This window comes from Epinephelus moara, chromosome 14 (genome assembly GCF_006386435.1).
Source record: "Epinephelus moara isolate mb chromosome 14, YSFRI_EMoa_1.0, whole genome shotgun sequence".
In the NCBI taxonomy this organism is placed as follows: domain Eukaryota; kingdom Metazoa; phylum Chordata; class Actinopteri; order Perciformes; family Serranidae; genus Epinephelus; species Epinephelus moara.
In genome coordinates this window covers 13,725,272-13,743,774 of record NC_065519.1, presented here as the reverse complement: position 1 = coordinate 13,743,774, position 18,503 = coordinate 13,725,272, and the positions used below count along the sequence as shown (strand labels likewise).

General features: G+C 40.3%; 1 protein-coding gene across 1 annotated transcript; it reads right to left on the bottom strand.

Moving 5' to 3' along the window:
* Positions 1 to 1,561: 1,561 nt before the first annotated feature.
* Positions 1,562 to 18,503, bottom strand: otomp (otolith matrix protein). Its single transcript, XM_050061638.1, has 9 exons — positions 18,247 to 18,503; positions 17,970 to 18,106; positions 16,348 to 16,450; positions 16,025 to 16,210; positions 13,160 to 13,334; positions 10,636 to 10,703; positions 5,868 to 6,052; positions 5,355 to 5,526; positions 1,562 to 5,179 (listed from the first exon to the last, which is right to left on the bottom strand). The coding sequence occupies exons 1-9, from the start codon at positions 18,368 to 18,370 to the stop codon at positions 5,169 to 5,171; spliced, it is 1,161 nt and encodes a 386-aa protein (XP_049917595.1). The 5' UTR covers positions 18,371 to 18,503; the 3' UTR covers positions 1,562 to 5,168.

Here is an 18,503-nt window from a genome sequence, read left to right as displayed (position 1 = left end):
TCATGTATTTTTAAATCACTTTTCTCGGCTCCAGGATAGTTTTACATATATGAAACCTCCATGGCTCAAAAATTCAGAATAGAAAGATTCATACTGACCTTGTCTGCAGTTCGTGGTGTCCTGTCAAGAGTTTCAAAGACATGTCTTTTACAGTGGTGGTCTATGGGGAAATGTTTTTTTTTTTCATTGCAATACCGCAAGTGGCCACCGGGAAACAATTGCTGCAAAGCTAATCAGCTTTCCTAGGGGCCTGGCGTATACGCAGATATACGAGATATACACTGTTTTTCTGGTCTTTAGAAATATACCCATTCATGTATCCACTTCCTCGACGCTAACCCATCTACCTAGCAGTACACCCACCTCATCATCTACCATGACACCATCAAATAAATGTAAAAGGTATGCTATAATATTTCATTTTGAAATGTAGCGGAGAAGTAGTAGAAGTGAAAGGGCAGGAAATGATGATACTAATCAAGTATGAATACCTAAAACTGTACTCAATTACCGTGCCTGAGAGAGACTTTATTGTTGTAGCTTAACTTCTATTGGGTAATTTAATCTATAACAGTGTATCATGTTTTATAGGATAGTTTTTGTTTTGTAAAATCTGAATACCGAGCTGTCAGATGAAGTAAAAAGTAAAACGTTCCCCCTTGACATGCAGTGAAGAAAAAGAAGTAGCATTAATGGAAATACATCAAAGTACAGTTTTGAGGTCAAACTGTAGTATGTGTGTTTTTATTTGACTTGTTCATGATTTTTATACAAGGTTATTACTGTAAGTTTGGGGGAGTTCGGCTGTATATGTTTTGTTGATCTCTTTACTCATTTTTTACACTCTTGTAATCTGTTTTTATAAGTGCAAAATTATTAAATTACGAGTCAATTTCCACCACTGGCATTACACACTTTACTCTCTTGCAAACCCTCGCCTCCAACTTGAGGGCTTTAAGGCCACATTAGTTGTTTTTATTTGTGCATTACAGCAAAATGGCCAGCAAGAGAGCTGAGGATTGAGAGCGATTGCAGCACTCTGCTGCAATGCAGTTTAATCTACAGTATCTGCTTGCTGCTAAATGGTACTCCTCCGTCACAGACACAGACTTCCTCTAAAGGATTAATGTTGTAAATGAGGTGAAGCAGTGCCAGCAGGGGCATTTGGTGCACGCTGAGCAGAGGTCTGTCTCCACGCCGAGCCCACCTATGAGGATTTTGTGTCCCTGATTCACCTGTCTACCTGGGAGGTGCTTCTCTCCACCTGAGTGAGCACCTCTGTATATAGGTCTTTGTCTGTGTGACCTCCATTATTTTTTCGACTTCTCTACGTCCTAATTCCTCCCCTCGTTCTCTCCTTCCTTCCCCAAATGACCAAGAGGGAGCAAACAGCCTATTTCTGAGTGAATGAGTGTGCTGAGAGCGAGAGGAAGGAGTGCGAGATGGACCAAAAGAGATGATATCGAGCATAATTCATTTCCACACAGATATCATGTGCCTGTTCCGGGATAATTAGAAGTCAGCTAGAAAGGACCAGAGAGGATTATTTTCTTTATCATCATTCATTTAATTGGTTGAAAAAAAAGAAGATTTGCAGCACTACATTTTTTTAAGCTGTGAGGAGTATTTACATCATTCGAAGCCTGTCGGACAACAGTAGAAACAGCACCAATGGTACAAACCAGAGTTGAATTAGTACAACAGATATGCCTTTTACCCTTTGCAAATGAGGTGCAAAATATCGCTCCTCTCAAGAATTATGGCGTCTTCAATCACGCACATTCACACTTGGGGAGTTCTTGTGACTGTTTTATTTCAAAATGAAGGCATTAGGGTTTCTTTCAAAGCAGAGTCCTGCAAAAACCTGCATTAGTATCTGTTGTATTAGCTCTAACTCGTTGGATTTTTTTGCAGTACAATGAGGTCAAAAACCACAGTTTGACGAGGAGAACTTCATCCGGTTTATCAGTTTATTGCCGAGCTCTGTGGTGCAGAACGGGAGAGAAAATAATAAAAGTGGAGCCGACAACTAAAGCCCAGAATTACAGTCCGTTATATATTTTACAGTACATGATTCAGTAGGTCAAGTGAGGCTTTAAAAGAGCTTCTGATCTAAGCGTGATTCTGTAATTACGCTGCCTTAAACATGTCAGAAAAATAAATCTTCAGAGCACATTCATTCAGTAATACTCTGTGACAATTCTTGATGACATCACAAACTGCCTCAGACATCCTCCTGTTGGTAACTTATCAATGTCTCGCTGGTATTATCAATCTTAAAGTATAAATGATAAATGGTAGTAAAATGCAGCAGGAGTCCTTTACGGCTTAAAGCAGGACAGACAAAGTGGGTATAAGAGAGCACATTTTGGGAGTTGTTGTCACAGATGAGAAAAATATCAAGGCTTTTTAAACAAAAAGACTCACTCAGGGGTCACTGGAGGCAGCCCAAGCTCTAATCCAGTTTCTCCTTTAACTGTATAGTGTAACAATACACTGCAAGCTGGCATCGTCCGGTCCACCATACCAGACGTGAGAAAGCAGTGATCCAAAGTCCTAAGCTATACAAGCCATGGGAAAGCAGCAATCCTATCAACACACTAACACATAGGCACATAAACATACACACACACACACACACACACACACACAGTTTTTCTCACTTGCACACAAACAGTATGATATGCCAGACTGCCAATTAGGACAATAATGGCTGTGGGAAAAAGTCTATACTCACACACACACATACAGTAACTGAGACGTCTAAGCTCAGAGTTAATAGCACCCAGTTGTTCAGTGCCAGAGACAAACCCTGTGGGAGGGAGGTGGGGGGTGTATGGGTGGTGCTGAAGCTCAGACTAATGCAGCACAATTTCTAACAAACAAACAGGGTAGGAATTCTTAACAGGGCTTTTTTTTGTTTGTATCTCCACTAAAATCTTTATCAAAGTCTTTTTAAAGAGCTTTAAAAAGAGACACAATCTATCCATAATATAAGAACTACAAATGTTTACTTGCACTTACGTTCTATTTTATGGTTTTCTATTTCCTACCCCTTTCTGCCAAGTGTCCTTTTTAACGTAAGCTCAATTTTAGGGACATTTTCTGAAGTTTTTTGTAGCAGATTAGCCCCTCTTAGCAATATCCAGGCAAGCTGCGACAATAAAATGTTGGCATTGTACGTTTCTGCAAACCACATATCTGTTACCTTTGTACATTTATCAACACTGACACATTCTCACTACAACCTCGTCACATTTGGACGATATGAAAGATACCCTGGATGTGTTGGTTGTTGACGTTCTGGGACGCTGTCTCAAGTTCTGCCTGTTACATGCATTGTCTTCTTTCGAGGTACACTTCTGTTTGCACAGGAAATTTATGTCGTTACGACACCGTGAATTGAAGCTTTTTTTCCTTCAACAACAAAAGCACATGGTTGGGTTTAGGAAAAAAGAACAGGGTTTGGCTTTAGAATCTTACAGGACACAAACACCGCTCTCTCAGGTGAAAGTCGATGTTTGTTGGACCCATCTGCCCCACTTAGACTTTTGCCGCCTTAACTTTCAATCTTGTCCGGCCACGTTCCCCCGACGCTGGCGGGCACCGTTAAACTACAACAGCAACTGGATGAGTATCATGCCGACGTTAAAGAGCACCTTTTGTCGTTGGTTTCTGACGCCACAAGACACTGCCCAAGCGCTGCATTTCGACGACTTTGGAGTAAGACCGGGCTCGCGCTGACGTAGTTCAGGATATCCAGTTCCGTTGGCATCGAATGTATAAATGAGAGTGCGTCAGGATGATCTGTAATTATAAAGATAAGTTCCTAAATACGGACCTATTTGTCAGTTTCTCAACAAATACTGGAGGGCTGAATCAAAGTGCACAGAAAAACAGGTACTGCTTTCTTAAAGGGATAGTGCACCCAAAAATGAAAATTCAGCCATTATCTGCTCACCCATATGCCGATGGAGGCTCAGGTGAAGTTTTTTCAGGCTACAATGAGGCTAAAAACAGAGTTCAAATGACGTTTTTCCAAACAACTTTTTATGTCGGGGCTTCAGGACACTTGGATCACTACTGACGAGCAGTATGGAGATATTTTGTGGTTTCAATTATGTGTTTTTGGACGTTTTAATCTGGGGTGCCTCCATTAGGTGGAGTTGTGTTGCTACCCCCTCTCCCCTTGGATCTCCGCAAGGGATATGAGGACTCTAAAACTTCACCTCAGCCTCCCTCGGCATATGGGTGAGTAGATAATGGCTGAATTTTCATTTTTGGGTGCACTATCCCTTTAAGTTCCCAATGATGTTGTCAAAAGGCTTGAAACAAACAATGTAGAATGCTGAACTGGCAGCCACACTGCACAATATTGTCCGCAAGGAAATATCAGATGCATTTGACACAAAGTTGCAAACTGTGAAAGAACTAATTGCAAAATGAAGGGTGGAGAAATGTGAAGGGAGTTTGGGATCTCTTGAATCCTTTGCTAATGACTCAACCAAACAGCTTTTTTCACAACCCGAAAAGGAGCAGGAGATTTTACGAAAGGAGAACATTGACGTAGTTCAGATTGCATGCTTATGAGCTGAGTTTGTCTTTAGGAGGAGGAGGGGGTGGTGGAGCAGCCACAACAAAACTGGGTGTTTTTAATGACAGTTCTGGAAATTTCCAGCTGTGCTTGTGACGACCACACCACATATTTTAAACCAAAACATGTTTTCCTAACCCTAACCAAGTGGTTTTTGTGTCTGCACCTAACCACACGTTAACCACAGTGTTGTCACATCAAATTAAAAATTAAAATGTGGAGAAAGGAATTTTCAACTTGTCCTCGACATATGAAATGTAGAAATGTAACATTTGTGGTTTGCAGAAATGTTCAATGCCAGTATTTATCTTGGCGAATGGATTGCAATGTCCTCCCCGCCAGCCAGCACACTAGAGTAAAGCACTAGGTGCAAGAAGGACAAGGACATAATAACAGAGAATGGGTGGTGAAACGCAGGGAGAAAACAAACACAAAAAGCAAAGCAAAGAGGATGAGAGATGGCGAGACGGAGTGGCAGAGGGACACAGATGGCAGCGAAGGAAGGCAGAAGGGGAGGACGGAGACGGAGGGATGGGATGGAAGTTGATGTGCTGGATGTCTTCCTCCTGCTCCATCAGCAGAAGCCTGTTGGAGGGAAAGCGCAATAATGAGAACAGCTGCAGTGGACACACACACACACACACACACACACACACACAAAGGAGAACACACTCCTCCAGCCACTTAGCCACCCGTTTCGTCAGCAGATCCACGTAAACACCCTTTTTACACACAAGCAAAAGCACACCATCACTCTTACCCTCACACTCGAAGGCCTGCAGCGTGGTGGTGTAAGTGGGGCCCAGCCAGGAGGTGTAGCTACCCAGAACCCTCTGCAGGTGGTGGGTGGCATCACTGAAGAGCAGATCGGATTCACCGTAGCCTGCTGAGCTGAACAGGCGGAAGCCCTCGGTGGCGTTGCCAAATGCATTCTGCAGGAGGGAGAAAGTGTGTGACAGGACTTAATGCATGCGGGCATGCATGGATGTGCGTTGGCGTGCACTGTGTATGTGTGTGTGTGTTTCTTTGGGTTTGTGTGTGTGTGTGTGTGTAGCCAGGGGATCAGCACAGGACGTATCAGTCATCCTGGCGTCTCCCACACACACTCAGTAAGGAAGGATAGATGACAGTTTAGCAGAAACCTGCGCTCTGAGACGTGCTGATCGATAACACCGACTCCACAGAGATGAGAAAGACGTAAACACACATATCTGGAGAATAATACACACACACACACACACATGCAGCTGATGCAATTTCTGTCCACACCCACCTGTAAACGTTCCAGGAACTTCCAGACGCGACACTTGTCCTCCAAGCGCACCACAACAGCATTAGCAGGGACGGCTGCCAGGTGGCATCGCTCAAACTCGTCCAGACCTGCCTCAGTTCCATCTGGGCACAGCAGCTTTAGGTCCTCCAGCTCCAGATCCAGAGCCCAGGACTCCTGGTTCTTACCTGGGCAGCAGAAGAGTGAAAGTGTGTCAGATTTTATGTCAAGACCATTCAGAACACCCATTCAGAGAAGCAGCATTATCATGTATTAGAATATAAATTAAAGAGACGATATGCAACTTTTTACAGGTCAGAAATAAAGTGCAGCATTGCTCACTTGACCACCTTCAATAAACCCCATCCCCTGATGTTAGCAAGCCTTTCAAGCTTTGGATTTTCCATTTGCCGAGCCATTGTGAATGGGGCTTGGGGGGCTTTCACACCTGCCCTGTTTGGTTCGGTTTAAGTTCCTTTGCCCCCTAAGTGTGGTTTGTTTGGGCAGGTGTGAACACAGCACTCAGGTGTGCACCAAAACAACCAGACCGAGACCTTCTTGAAGAGGTGATCTCGGTCCGGTTACAAACGAACTCTGGTGCGGTGCGTTTGTGGTGAGAACGTGTTCCGACCTGGATCTGAACCAACTGCAGTCACATGACACATTGTTTGGGTTAAACATGAGCATGTTACAGTCCTGGAGGATTATTAATGTGCATCTCCTCCTGTACTGCCTTAATATGCACATTCAGCACATCCAATGCATCAAAACATTGTTTTCTAGTTGGAGCCGCGCCTCGTTTTCAAACTGTATGGTTTGACTAAAATGAACAATGACAGCAATATAGTCCACGATGAGCAGCGCTAAAATCAACCTGCGTAGTTGTCCCTCCATTGTGACATTAGAAAGTGTCACATTTGTCTTGCAAGTGTACTCTTCTTCAACGTTTTGTTTACTTCCTGGATTTTTCCCGCATGGAAATTCTGACCAATCAAGAGCAGTTTTCTCGCGCAAGGCATTTGATCTGGTCCGCTTGTAAATGCTGCCGTGAGAACACAAACCAACTCTAGGCAATTATACAACTTTGTGACAAAAATCAGTCCCTGATTCGGACCAAAGGAAGACAAGTCTAGGTCTGAAAGGATCCTTAGAACTGTTCGGAGGGTGAGGTCTCCAAAACCAGAAGTACATGAAAAAAGGTGCAAGGAATGGATTAAATAGCGTGTGCATTTGCTCCAATGTAAGCTCCAAATGTTAGCATCTCGACTAACTAGCTCACTACCTTCAGTAGCAACCTTATCCCCAATGGCAAGGGGCATGTTATTAGCTAACTACATTATTTTTTCATTTTTTTTCTTGCAGTTTGCAGTATACCCATCTATCAGCCAAAAAGCTATTGGAATATAAAGGAGAGTATACCCACTTCCTCCTTGGTGTCCTATCCATCTACCTAGTAGTACACCAACTTCATCCACTACCATTACATCACTGCCTTTTACAGTTCTCTTCTTCTTCTTAAAGCAGCCAACATTTCAACCAACTCACAGAGTGTTAGCACAAGAATTAGTTTACACTAGCCTACTTTTGTTTATCCGTCTGAAACTGACCCAGGACTGTAATTGTGGTTTCGGTAGCAACACTAATGTTGCACTCACATGGAATCGGGCAGACGGCAGACGGCAGACGAACAGTACTGTCAGATGGCATGGGAATAACAAACAGTCTGACAGAATGGCAGGACGGCAGAATCAAACCCCACATATGACGCTATGTTGCGATGGTGCTGCTGTACTGTTACAAAGAATGGAATAAAATATATTAAAATTATATAGTGTCTATTATTATATTCAGTTATTCTAGTTATGTCCACTAATTGGCCAGATCGCCCATGTTTTCTCCTTGTGTTAGGGAGCTACGTAACATCTGGTTGTAAAGTAGGAATTAGGACAACATCATGTTCAATATTATTCTTCAGTATCATGATCACTTGTCAGTGTAGTGCAGTATCATTTTCTCAGCCATGTGCAGTACAATGGGAGGACCAACAGAGGCGACTGTGTAGTGCAGATCTACTGAGTCTGGTAGATCAGTCTTCAGTGTTATAGATGCAAACTATTGGAGCTCAGTACCAAGTGAGATAAGACAGCTTTGTTGGTTGTAAATTTAAGATGATATCATGGCTAAAATCAACCCAGTCATGTACACATCACACATGACTCAAACTCTTGACCTAACATTATGGAATCCTATTACATCTTAATTGTTGTAGTTGTATTGTTGTTGCTGTTGTTATTGTTTCATTGACTTGATGTTGTGTAGTCTTGCTATTGTTATTGCTGAAGCCGTTGTGTCATGAATATGTTCTATCTTGTAATTGTGTTTTTTATTTAATAATGTCTTTTAGCAGAGAAATTTTTATCTGTTTCCTGCCCAGGGACTAGAGATGAAAATTAGCTGTGCATTGTCCCTGTTAAATAAATAAAATATGCCACTTCTCATTGTTATATCATATTCAATATAACATTGATTATCAAACTCTTTTCTCCACCTTTTTAGTTACTCTTGTACTTATCATACTCCTGTTGTTACTCTCTAAGGCACTGGTTTTTGCTTCTGCTCCTTGAAAACACGTCTATCTTGTATATTATTATATCTTATTTGTATATTTTGCCAGACATTTAATACTCTGTTGTTTCTAAAACTGGGCCCGGTGAGTGACCCTGATGCGCAGACCCCACTGTTGTCTGGTTGTTACTAGTTGTGAATGTTAAATTGTGGTTCCTGTACTTAGTGTAACTGTAATTTGAAGTATTTTCTGACACAAGAATTTCCTTTGAGATAAATTAAGTTCTATTGAATTAAATAGAATTGAATTGAGATTCTATCATGGAGGATGACAAAAAGGTTAAAGTATTTTAACTTTGGAAGGCAGTGCTGTGTACCTTTACTGTTGCTGGTATTCTCTGCTGACCTTATCTAATGTCACTGTCCTGCTCTCGCCCACTAAAATGACACACAGTTTGCCACCTAACATCTGCCTGATTCCTTGTGAATGCAGCATAACAAAGGCTTAGTGAACACTTCTGTGGTTACAGCTGCTGGTTCGGTACGACCTATATCCTCCTGAGACCCTGTGTCCTCATATGAGGACATCACGTTTTGGGTTTACTTGACCTTATACTTCATTCTACTTAAGTTAGACCTGTTGTCCTCGTTCGTGGACACTTATATGTGCCATCTAGTGGTAGTAAGAGCACAGTACACTAATCCATGTAAAAACAAGATGGCAGCCATCTCTGCCAAGTCAATCCGGACACAAAAGTGGACAAAATACAAAACCTGATCACATTTATGATTAATACTGTTTGTAGTTTGATATGGGAACAAATTTGACCAATTTTAACAACAGTTAAAAGCTAAGACACTGTTGATTAGGAGGTACTCGTTTGAAGACATTGGCATTTTACTATCATCTTGTTTTAGGGCATTGGGACGTCATTGTCGTCTCATTTGAGGACACTGGGACTTTATTATCACTGACAATGTTTAGTTTGTTTATACTTATCGGGTCCTACTGATCCCAAAAGCTAGTAGAAATTAAAAATGCATACCAAACAAAAGCTCAGGTCTCAAGTGGACAGAGTTTATGGAGGCTAATTTGAGATATGTGTTGCAATGTAACCTGGAAGAGTTTCTCAAAAAATGATAACATTATAAGTTACTTACATCATGTGTTATATTGTTTGTGTCATCAACTAAAATTTAAGATACCCAACAGCTCAGTACTCAGTAATTAATTTGAGATTTGACCACTATATTATTGCTAAATTAACGTATATTTCAAATAGTGTATTTCTCATTTAGAGCTGAGTCTGAGTGTTGACTTTATATTTTCAATATTTCACGTTTTAATATTGAGAGATTTGTTTGGCCAGCTAAGAGTTTAAAAGCACACAAACTCCCATTTAGCCAAACAAATAATTAGAGACAAAAATAAACCACCTTGAAGCTACTTTGTGTCTCTAGACGACAGCACAGACCTCCTGTGTTTTCTTGACCTCTGTTAATTGGTCTGACTCCGGACATTTCTGAACCATATGAGAAAGCATGCTTCGTTAAACAGCTACAGTGTTTGTGGAGCTGGCGTCAAACTGCTCCTTCTCGGCTGCACCGGCAGAGTCTGTGTAGCGTGACTGTGATAATGATCACCATTAATTTTGGATGTTGCCCAAAGCGGAGGAGCAGATGCAGCAAACAAAGAATTAGGGCATTTCTCTACCGGACGAAAATGTCTGAACCACTGCCTGTCCCTTCATGTCCGTGTGATGTCTGCGTCTCACTCATGATCCCTTTTATTTTCATCTTTCTGTTGACCTCTGTCTCACAAACACACATATCTGTATTTATATTTCATCATTGCTGCTGTTCTTTGTTATTATCATCATTGTTTTTCATTTATAATGCACTGACTGACTGTCTCATCTGGTTTTGTAAAGTGTCCTTGGGTGACTTGAAAGGCACCTATAAATAAACTGTGTGATCATTATTATATCATGTACCATATAAACAGCAATCTGTTCGCTGTAATCTGGATGTCACACACTGTTAAACATTGTGAAACACTGACATCCTGTGTCGTCACAGGGACTAGCACCCTCTCACTCTCTCTGTCTGCTGGCCCTAAATAACCTCATCATGCATCATTTAAATTATAAAATTATATCATTATATAACCACTGGTGTTTTCCCTAAAATACACATTAACACCGACCGTCCAAGTTGTCAAAGACTGTCGTGTGTTTGACGAAGGCCACGTCCCCGAGGTTCTCCGCCACACACCTGAAAGAAACACACATGAATAATGGGACTCATTTAGTCTATAAATAGATGAATAAAGTGGAAATCAGCACACTTGGGAACGTGTTATTGTAACAGCATGACTCTGGAGATCATAAGTAAACTCCCTCTGCTGCCTATTGTTGCACTTCAAAAATTAATAACAGCCCCTGTAGCTCTTTTATTCCCATCTCAAACACGCTGAACTGCTGCACCAACTGTTACTGTGTTACACACAGTGATATTTGTGGATGTAATCACGCTGTTGTCTGTGATTATGGCCTGCCAGCAATGACTGAAACTCACATTTTATAAAGAAATTGCAGCAAACAGGAACTGACAATTTAAGATGTTTATGTTTACTGTCTGTTTTAGAGGGACAATTCACGCCATAATCGAAAATTCATATTTTTAATCTTACCTGTGGTGCTGTTTATTAGTCTAGATTGTTTTGGTGTGAGTTGCTGAGTGTTGGAAATATCAGCCGTAGAGATGTCTGCCTTCTATTGAATATAATGGGACTATGACACTTGGCTTGTAGTGCTCAAAATACCAATCGTATCACCACGCAGGATCAAGTGTGTATCTACTCATGGACGAGAGATTCGTCCTTGTGACAGCACGAGATGTAAACATTAATGATGTCCCCTTCAGCCGTAATGTTAGCTAGCTCATAGGTGCTAGGCAGAGGTGGGTAGTAACGAATTTCAAATAACGCACAAGTGAAAAATTAGGTTTTTTAACCATTTGCAACCTGGAGTGACATCACTTTTCTCGTGCTGCTTTCAGTTTCAATTCAATTCAATTTCAGATGCCTTATGCAAGAATTTAGACCCTTAAACCTTGATCAAATTGGTGTGATTTCTTTGACAAATATGGGGAAAAAGGCAATGAGCAACTTGGTAAGAAATGTCCCACAAAGTGTGAAAAAAAAAGATAGATTTAGGATTTTTTTTAAAGGGAAAAAAGGAAAAGCAAGGGAAAAACTATTTGTAATTATTATTACATTTTGAAATTATGTCACAGAATTATTTGAATTTTTAAGCACCCTTTAAAGGTCATTGCCTGGTTTGCTTGTTTGTAACTTTCTTTCTTTCTGTTTTTTTCTGTTTTTTTTACTTTTACATGAGTATAGATTTTCAGTACTCTGTCCACCACTGGCGTAGGCGAGCTAGCAGTAGATGCCACTTCCTCCTGTGTCATGATAGAGTTGGCAGGTGTAGTTTGGTAGAAAGAAAATAGTTCCTAAANTAATTTTCATCTTTTTACTAATTTCTTGCTAATTTTTTGGGGTCATTTCCTTTTTCGTGGCTCATTGCCTTCTTCCCATATCTTTAGGTTATTGTTAGCTTTCAAGAACAAGTACTTTTCATGTTCTGCTCTTTACTCAAGTATATATTTTAGCCAGTAATCTACTTTTAACTTCACTGCATTTCCCCTTTATACCTTTGTTACACTGAGTCTGCTCTAAATGCGATGATAGATCCCTGTTTACATCTGGCTACACTTTTGTATCAAAATCTAAAAAAGACTACAGTTACATGATGAAGTGCATGTGGCTCCCCCCTTTTGAAAATTCCTCTTCTAACTTCCACAAGCAGATTGAAGTGAGCTGCATGAGGTGAAAATGTAGTTAGCTAGCTATGGTTAGCTTTGTTAATTTTTCAAGTGTAACAACAGGCAGTGCTGTTTGTTTGTTTGTTTCATTATTTTGCTCTGGCCAGCACATTGAAAAGAGTATAAAAATGGAAAGTAACTTGTACTTTTAGTAATTTATTTACCAGGTAATTTTTTACATTTACTTTTTACTTGAGTTATTTTTTATTGAAGTAAATGTACTTTTACATGAGTATAGATTTTCAGTACTCTGTCCACCACTGGCGTAGGCGAGCTAGCAGTAGATGCCACTTCCTCCTGTGTCATGATAGAGTTGGCAGGTGTAGTTTGGTAGAAAGAAAATAGTTCCTAAATGAAACTGCTCACAACAAGGTCTGTGGATTATCTTGAGTAACCGGGTCATGATTTCTGGAAAGAGACATTGCTGTTGAGTACTTCAAATGTGCTTTTTTGCCGCTTTGAGCACCACAAGCTGAGTGCCATCTAGTTCCATTATACTGGAGAGAAGGCAGACATCTCTACGGCCGATATCTCCAACACTCTGCAACTCACACCAAAACATCTCGACCAATAAACAGCATTACTGCCCCTTTGATAAATGAACTTTCTGTCTGGCACCATCATGTTACATCATATTCATTGTGTATTCTCTGTATTATTACTGTCATCACTCAGCTTTTTACAGGCAGCTTTAATGACTGTTTTTCCGTTATGGAGACAGTGGGCTGAGACAGATATAAAGTAGTGGGGACACAGAGGCAGAGATCGTAACAACTACTCCACCTCCGGGTGCCATTAATACATTATTATTATTTCCCATGTTATTAGAGTGAGTGTTGTACCTCAGTGCCCCCGCCTCTCCGTAGTGCCTCTCTCTGTGGTTGTTGGCACAGATGTGCCTGTCGTTCTCGTCTCCTATGCACGCCTCACACAGGTTCTTGGGGTTGTTGCCTCTCGGGTCGTGCTGGGCGTCCTTAACACCTGGCACACAGCTGTAACCAAAGAAGTTGCCCACGGCTGGTGGAAGAATACAAAGAGTGAGTTAGAGGGAGAATAGGAGAAGCTAAAGGAGATCATTCATGTTTTTAATTAAAAGACAATGCTCTAATTAGACACTTCTAACTTATCCTGCACTCACCTAGAGTTAATGATTTCAGGTCTATTCAAGACAAGTTGTGTGAGCTATCATTAACTCTTCAAGCTGAAACACTTTGAATTTATTCATCAAATACAAACACATTATTTGGATATGTGATTAGAAATTAGAAAGGTTGGTTACTTTGCCAGTTTTCTTTGCTTTATGTGACAGTACACTGAATATATTTGGGGTTTGGATTTGACAGCACCTTGGCTAACAGCCTTTTATATACCAAATGATTAATTAATTAATTAATTAATTAATTGGTAATAAGTATTAATCAGTAATTTTCTTATAAAGAGTTTTTATTTTGTTATATTTTGTAGTCTACAGTGTTAACTGACATGCCAATTATTTTTGTTTTTTCCTGCCTGCTGCAATATGACGGACATATGCTACATTTGTTGTTTGTCCCTTGCACTCGCTGTAAGTGGTGATCGAGCTTTTGCGGTCGTAGCACCTACATTTTGGGATGCTCTGCCTGCTCCCTTACGATCTGCTGACTCTGTGGTTTCTTTTAAAAGCCAGCTAAAAACACACCTGTTTGAACAGGAGCTTGGGTAATTTATATGAACCAGAGCTTTACTTTTTCAAATTTTATATATTGTTGTTGTGTAGTGTGAATTCTTCTTTTTTATTCTTGTGTGTGTGCAAATAGTTTTGCTAGTTGTACTCCTTTCAGTAGTCACTTTGTCTCTATGATTCATTTCTTGAATTTCTTGTATATTGTCCTTGTGAAGCACTTTGTGACCTATGTCTGCGAAAAGCACTATATAAATAAATTTTACTTACTTACTTACAACAATGGAAAAAAACATCATAAGATGGTAGCTAATTTAGAGAAGAAATTTGGTTTTATTCTTTTTCTTATGTCAAAACCCGGCCCAGTCGCCAGAAGAAAATGCTGGCATTGTATGTTTTTGCAAACCACAAATACGCTACATTTGTACACTTCATACATAATCACATCAACATTTCTAAAGTGACATGATATATGAGCTGACTTTGTCCCATAGCACCTATAGCAAGACACCTGCCAACCTGTAGATCACTGTGTGAGACCAACAAACATCAAAACTGGTTGTTTTTTAGCGTTTCATCGCTGTGTTTCCAGCCGGGATAGTGCCATGAAAAGCAGTTGGTTTTTACTAAGACATCAACAGCTTCTCCTGTCGTGCTCAAGCCACCTAAATCATAACCAAGTGTTTTTTGAGCCTATCCTAACCACACGTAAACCAGCATTGCTGAAACGTATAGTTTCAACATATCTACTTGTGTAATAACGTACAAATGTAACATAAACATTGTCTGCAGACACTTACAATGCCAACTTTCTTTCTAGCCACTGGGTTGCAAAAGCCAAAAAAGCGGTAGTCCATCTCTCAATACTTTCCAATATTACAATATTACTCTGTGGTTCTCGGCCCCAAATGAATTTGTTCCTACTGAGGAGGGAAAATTTTCAAAATGGGTCTCAAATCTATAGATAGTACTTTTCTAAATCAGCTGGGTCATGTCATTTGTAGCAAAGAGTATTGAAATTAGAGCGAATATTGCTATATTAATGTTGTAGTGACTATTTACAGTAGCAAGACTCAAGTCTTGGAACAAGAAAAACATAGGAAAATATTTGTAAATTGAAAATAATCTTGTTAATAGCCTTTGTTGTGTAAGGAGCTTGAGTTTTCTATTTCATTCCTGTGTTTTTTATTCCCTTGTTATTTAGTTTTGTGGGATATGTGACACATGGTGCACAGGCTGTTGTCAATTACTGAGAAACACACTCACAGCTGATTAATTCCCTAACACCTGTGCACACCTATAAAGGGTGGGGCAGTCTCTATTGAAGCTCATTGTCGGAAACAATGGTGTTGAACACTCTTGACGAAGGTCCAGGAGGACCGAAACGTTAGTGTTATTAATAAGTTGTGAAGCTGAGCAAGAGGAGTGTGCAGGATTTTCTGTTCAAAGACTCAAGTGATATTTTCCACCACACCTGCATATGAGACAGTCGGATGTGTGAACACCTTTCTTCAAACAGTAGCAAGACTCAAACTACAGTGCCCGTGTTTCTCACATTAGAAGAACATGTCACCTATAGAGCAACACTGTGGTTTACTTATATGTTGTTAATGGTTTCTGAACAACACTGCAGCTCTGCGGCAAAGAAGGTTAAGATATATTAGACTTTAGATACAAAGACAATATTGCCAGCCTTCTTCTGCTCCAGCTTGGTTTCCTCTCCCTGTCTTGAGGAAATTGCAATCTTACAATATGTCTTTCTGTTCATTGTTTCAGCGAATGCACACACACACACACACACACACACACACACACACACATTCACAGACAGATGCACTGTTCTTTAACTCTTCTCCTCTTACCTCCAGTCTCCTCCATCCCTTCACTCTCCGTTTCACATCACTACTTCACCCTTCCTCCCTCTGAACCTCTCATATAGCTTACACACACACACACACACACACACACAGTCACACACATACACTCATACATCCACTCACCTTCCCTGCCTCCATCTCTCCCCTATACCCATTCCGTTTGCTCTCACCTTTGGGGAAGTTGCACTGCTCCCCTACGCTGATCTGGGAGGTGTTGACCAGGTAGCCAATAGGAACCGTCCACCCCACCGTGGTACGTATGCCAGGGTGACAGGAACTGCGCTCGTGCATCTCCAGCAGGGACAGGTCTGATGAGGAGCGACGTGCCATCGCCACCACGTAGTAGCTAACACCATCTGGAGGAAGCATGTGGGAATAATTTGTTAGATCAGGGGAGCATGGGGAAAAAAGAAAATGATTAATAAAGATACAGACACAAAGAATAATGTGTCCGGCAAGATGAACATACTCAAGGCTCAAACCTGTGACTTACCCACTCCGTTGTGGGACTCTCCTGCAGCCAGCTCCAGGCCCTGGCAGAGGCCAGCAGCATAGATGTCATCTGCAAACATGGAGGCTGCGTCTGCCGTCCCGTTCTGACAGAGACACATTTATTTTGTTAACCCACTTGTGCCCAACGTCTATATTTAGTATGATGAGGAGAAAAAGCCACAACATTTGCTCTGATTGGACGAAAGTCTTGAAATGTGGTACAGACACACTTTGGGCGACTATCTAACAGCATGACTTTGACATTTTTTGATCACATGGAAAAAAAAAAAAACATTTGTCAGAAGTCAAAGTCAGAAAAATGCAAACACTTTTTTAAATATCTTCCATATAAAATAGTTTTTATACTGTATATTAGTATTGGCAAATACATAAGTACAGATTTTTAATATTAGAAATTGTTTCGATACTCATTTTTTCCAGTATAGATAAGCTGTTAGAAGCTGGACTTGTTCTCTCATCGTAAATGTTTGCTACAGTCATTCTGTTACAAACCAAGAAAGAGAAGCCATTGCCATCATGTTATGGCCTTGTTATATTTATTTTTTTAATAAGAAAAAATAATAATTTAATGCCCTCTGTGTCAGTTTTTCCCGTGGTATCAAAAATGGTATTCAATTTTGACATTTTTCAAGGTATTATATCAAAGTTAGAAATTTTAGTGTTGTGACAACACTACTGGAGATATGTGCATATCTTATCTTGATATTCAACTTGTGATTTGTGCTCCGAGATACAGCCATTTTCTTATCACAGTATATTTAGTGTTTCGGAACATGGGACTACTGTTGTTTTCCTAAAATATAATGAAGTAGGCTAAATAAATAAAAACAGTAGTCCCACATGCCCACAGACTAAATATAGCATAATAAGAAAAACTCATTTTCAGCCAGTGTTTAAGGTTTGACTAATTTTAAGAATTTCTTCAGATGTGTGCTAAAATTAAATTAAAACTAAAACTAATTTGTAACTAATTCAGTTTACTATTTATTTATTTAACCCATATTTAACCAGGTAAGTCCCGTTGAGATCAACAATCTCTTTTACAAAGAAGACCTGGACCAAGACAGCAGCACACAAAAAGTTACAGCAAACAACGACACAATAAAATTACATAAAAGATGCACAGTACCATGTAGAAATATTAGAACACCTACGCACAATGACAAGACCCGACTGATTCATTCATTATTAAACTAAACAATCCATTTGCACGTACAAATGTATTAAATGACAAAAGGGCACGAGTTATTCCAAATTGTCTGAAATGGCAACAAATATTCATGCTGCTTGTTTTGTTCATTTCATGCAGCTAGAAATATTTCACATGACCTGTAGATTAAAAAAAATGTTAGACTTGTTAACAAAATTACCACAGATAAATTACAGAAATGTCTGAATAGCAAAATGTGACCAGTTAATGAAGATATGGACATTATGAGATGGTATAAAACAAAATCATCCAGATTGAACATCATGTGGAATATTTAAGTCTATAACCTCACCAACACCAACAAAAACTCTTTTTTTTTGAGTAATTTATACAGGTGAGAATAGTCATGCAGACTAAACATTGCACTTCCACATCCCTTTTTCTCCAGGTACCTTGATTTTGTCTATACAGTCTCTGGTGTTCAGGCCGCGGACACATTCCAAATGTCCTCTAATATTCCGAGCTGTGGCGTTCCCGGCCAAATCCAGACACTTCTGCTCTTCAGCGTCAGACAGCACACACCAGGAGACTGAAGAGAACAGCGAGGGAGAGTCGAAAGTTAAAGTGAGAATATAATAGTGTAGAAAAGAACACATACACTGCACCTGCAAAACTATACGTGTTAATGACAAGTCTGTTCAACATTTCCTGGCGTTATTTTGGATGTACCTGTAGTTTTTGTGTTGGTGACACAGCTGACGGACAGAAGCGGCAGAAGGAGGAGGAAAGCTCCAGGCAGTCTTCTCTCTAGACGCTCCATGTTGACTCTGGTACGAAGCCTGCTTGGGTCCATCTGTCTAATACAACAGAGATGAGGAGCAGGTGGATTTCATTGAAAAAAACTAACTCTGCTCCCCCCTCCCTCTGTTGTAACCTGGTCCTGAGTAAGAAAGGGGAGAGAGGGTAAAAGGTGGGAGAATGAGGCA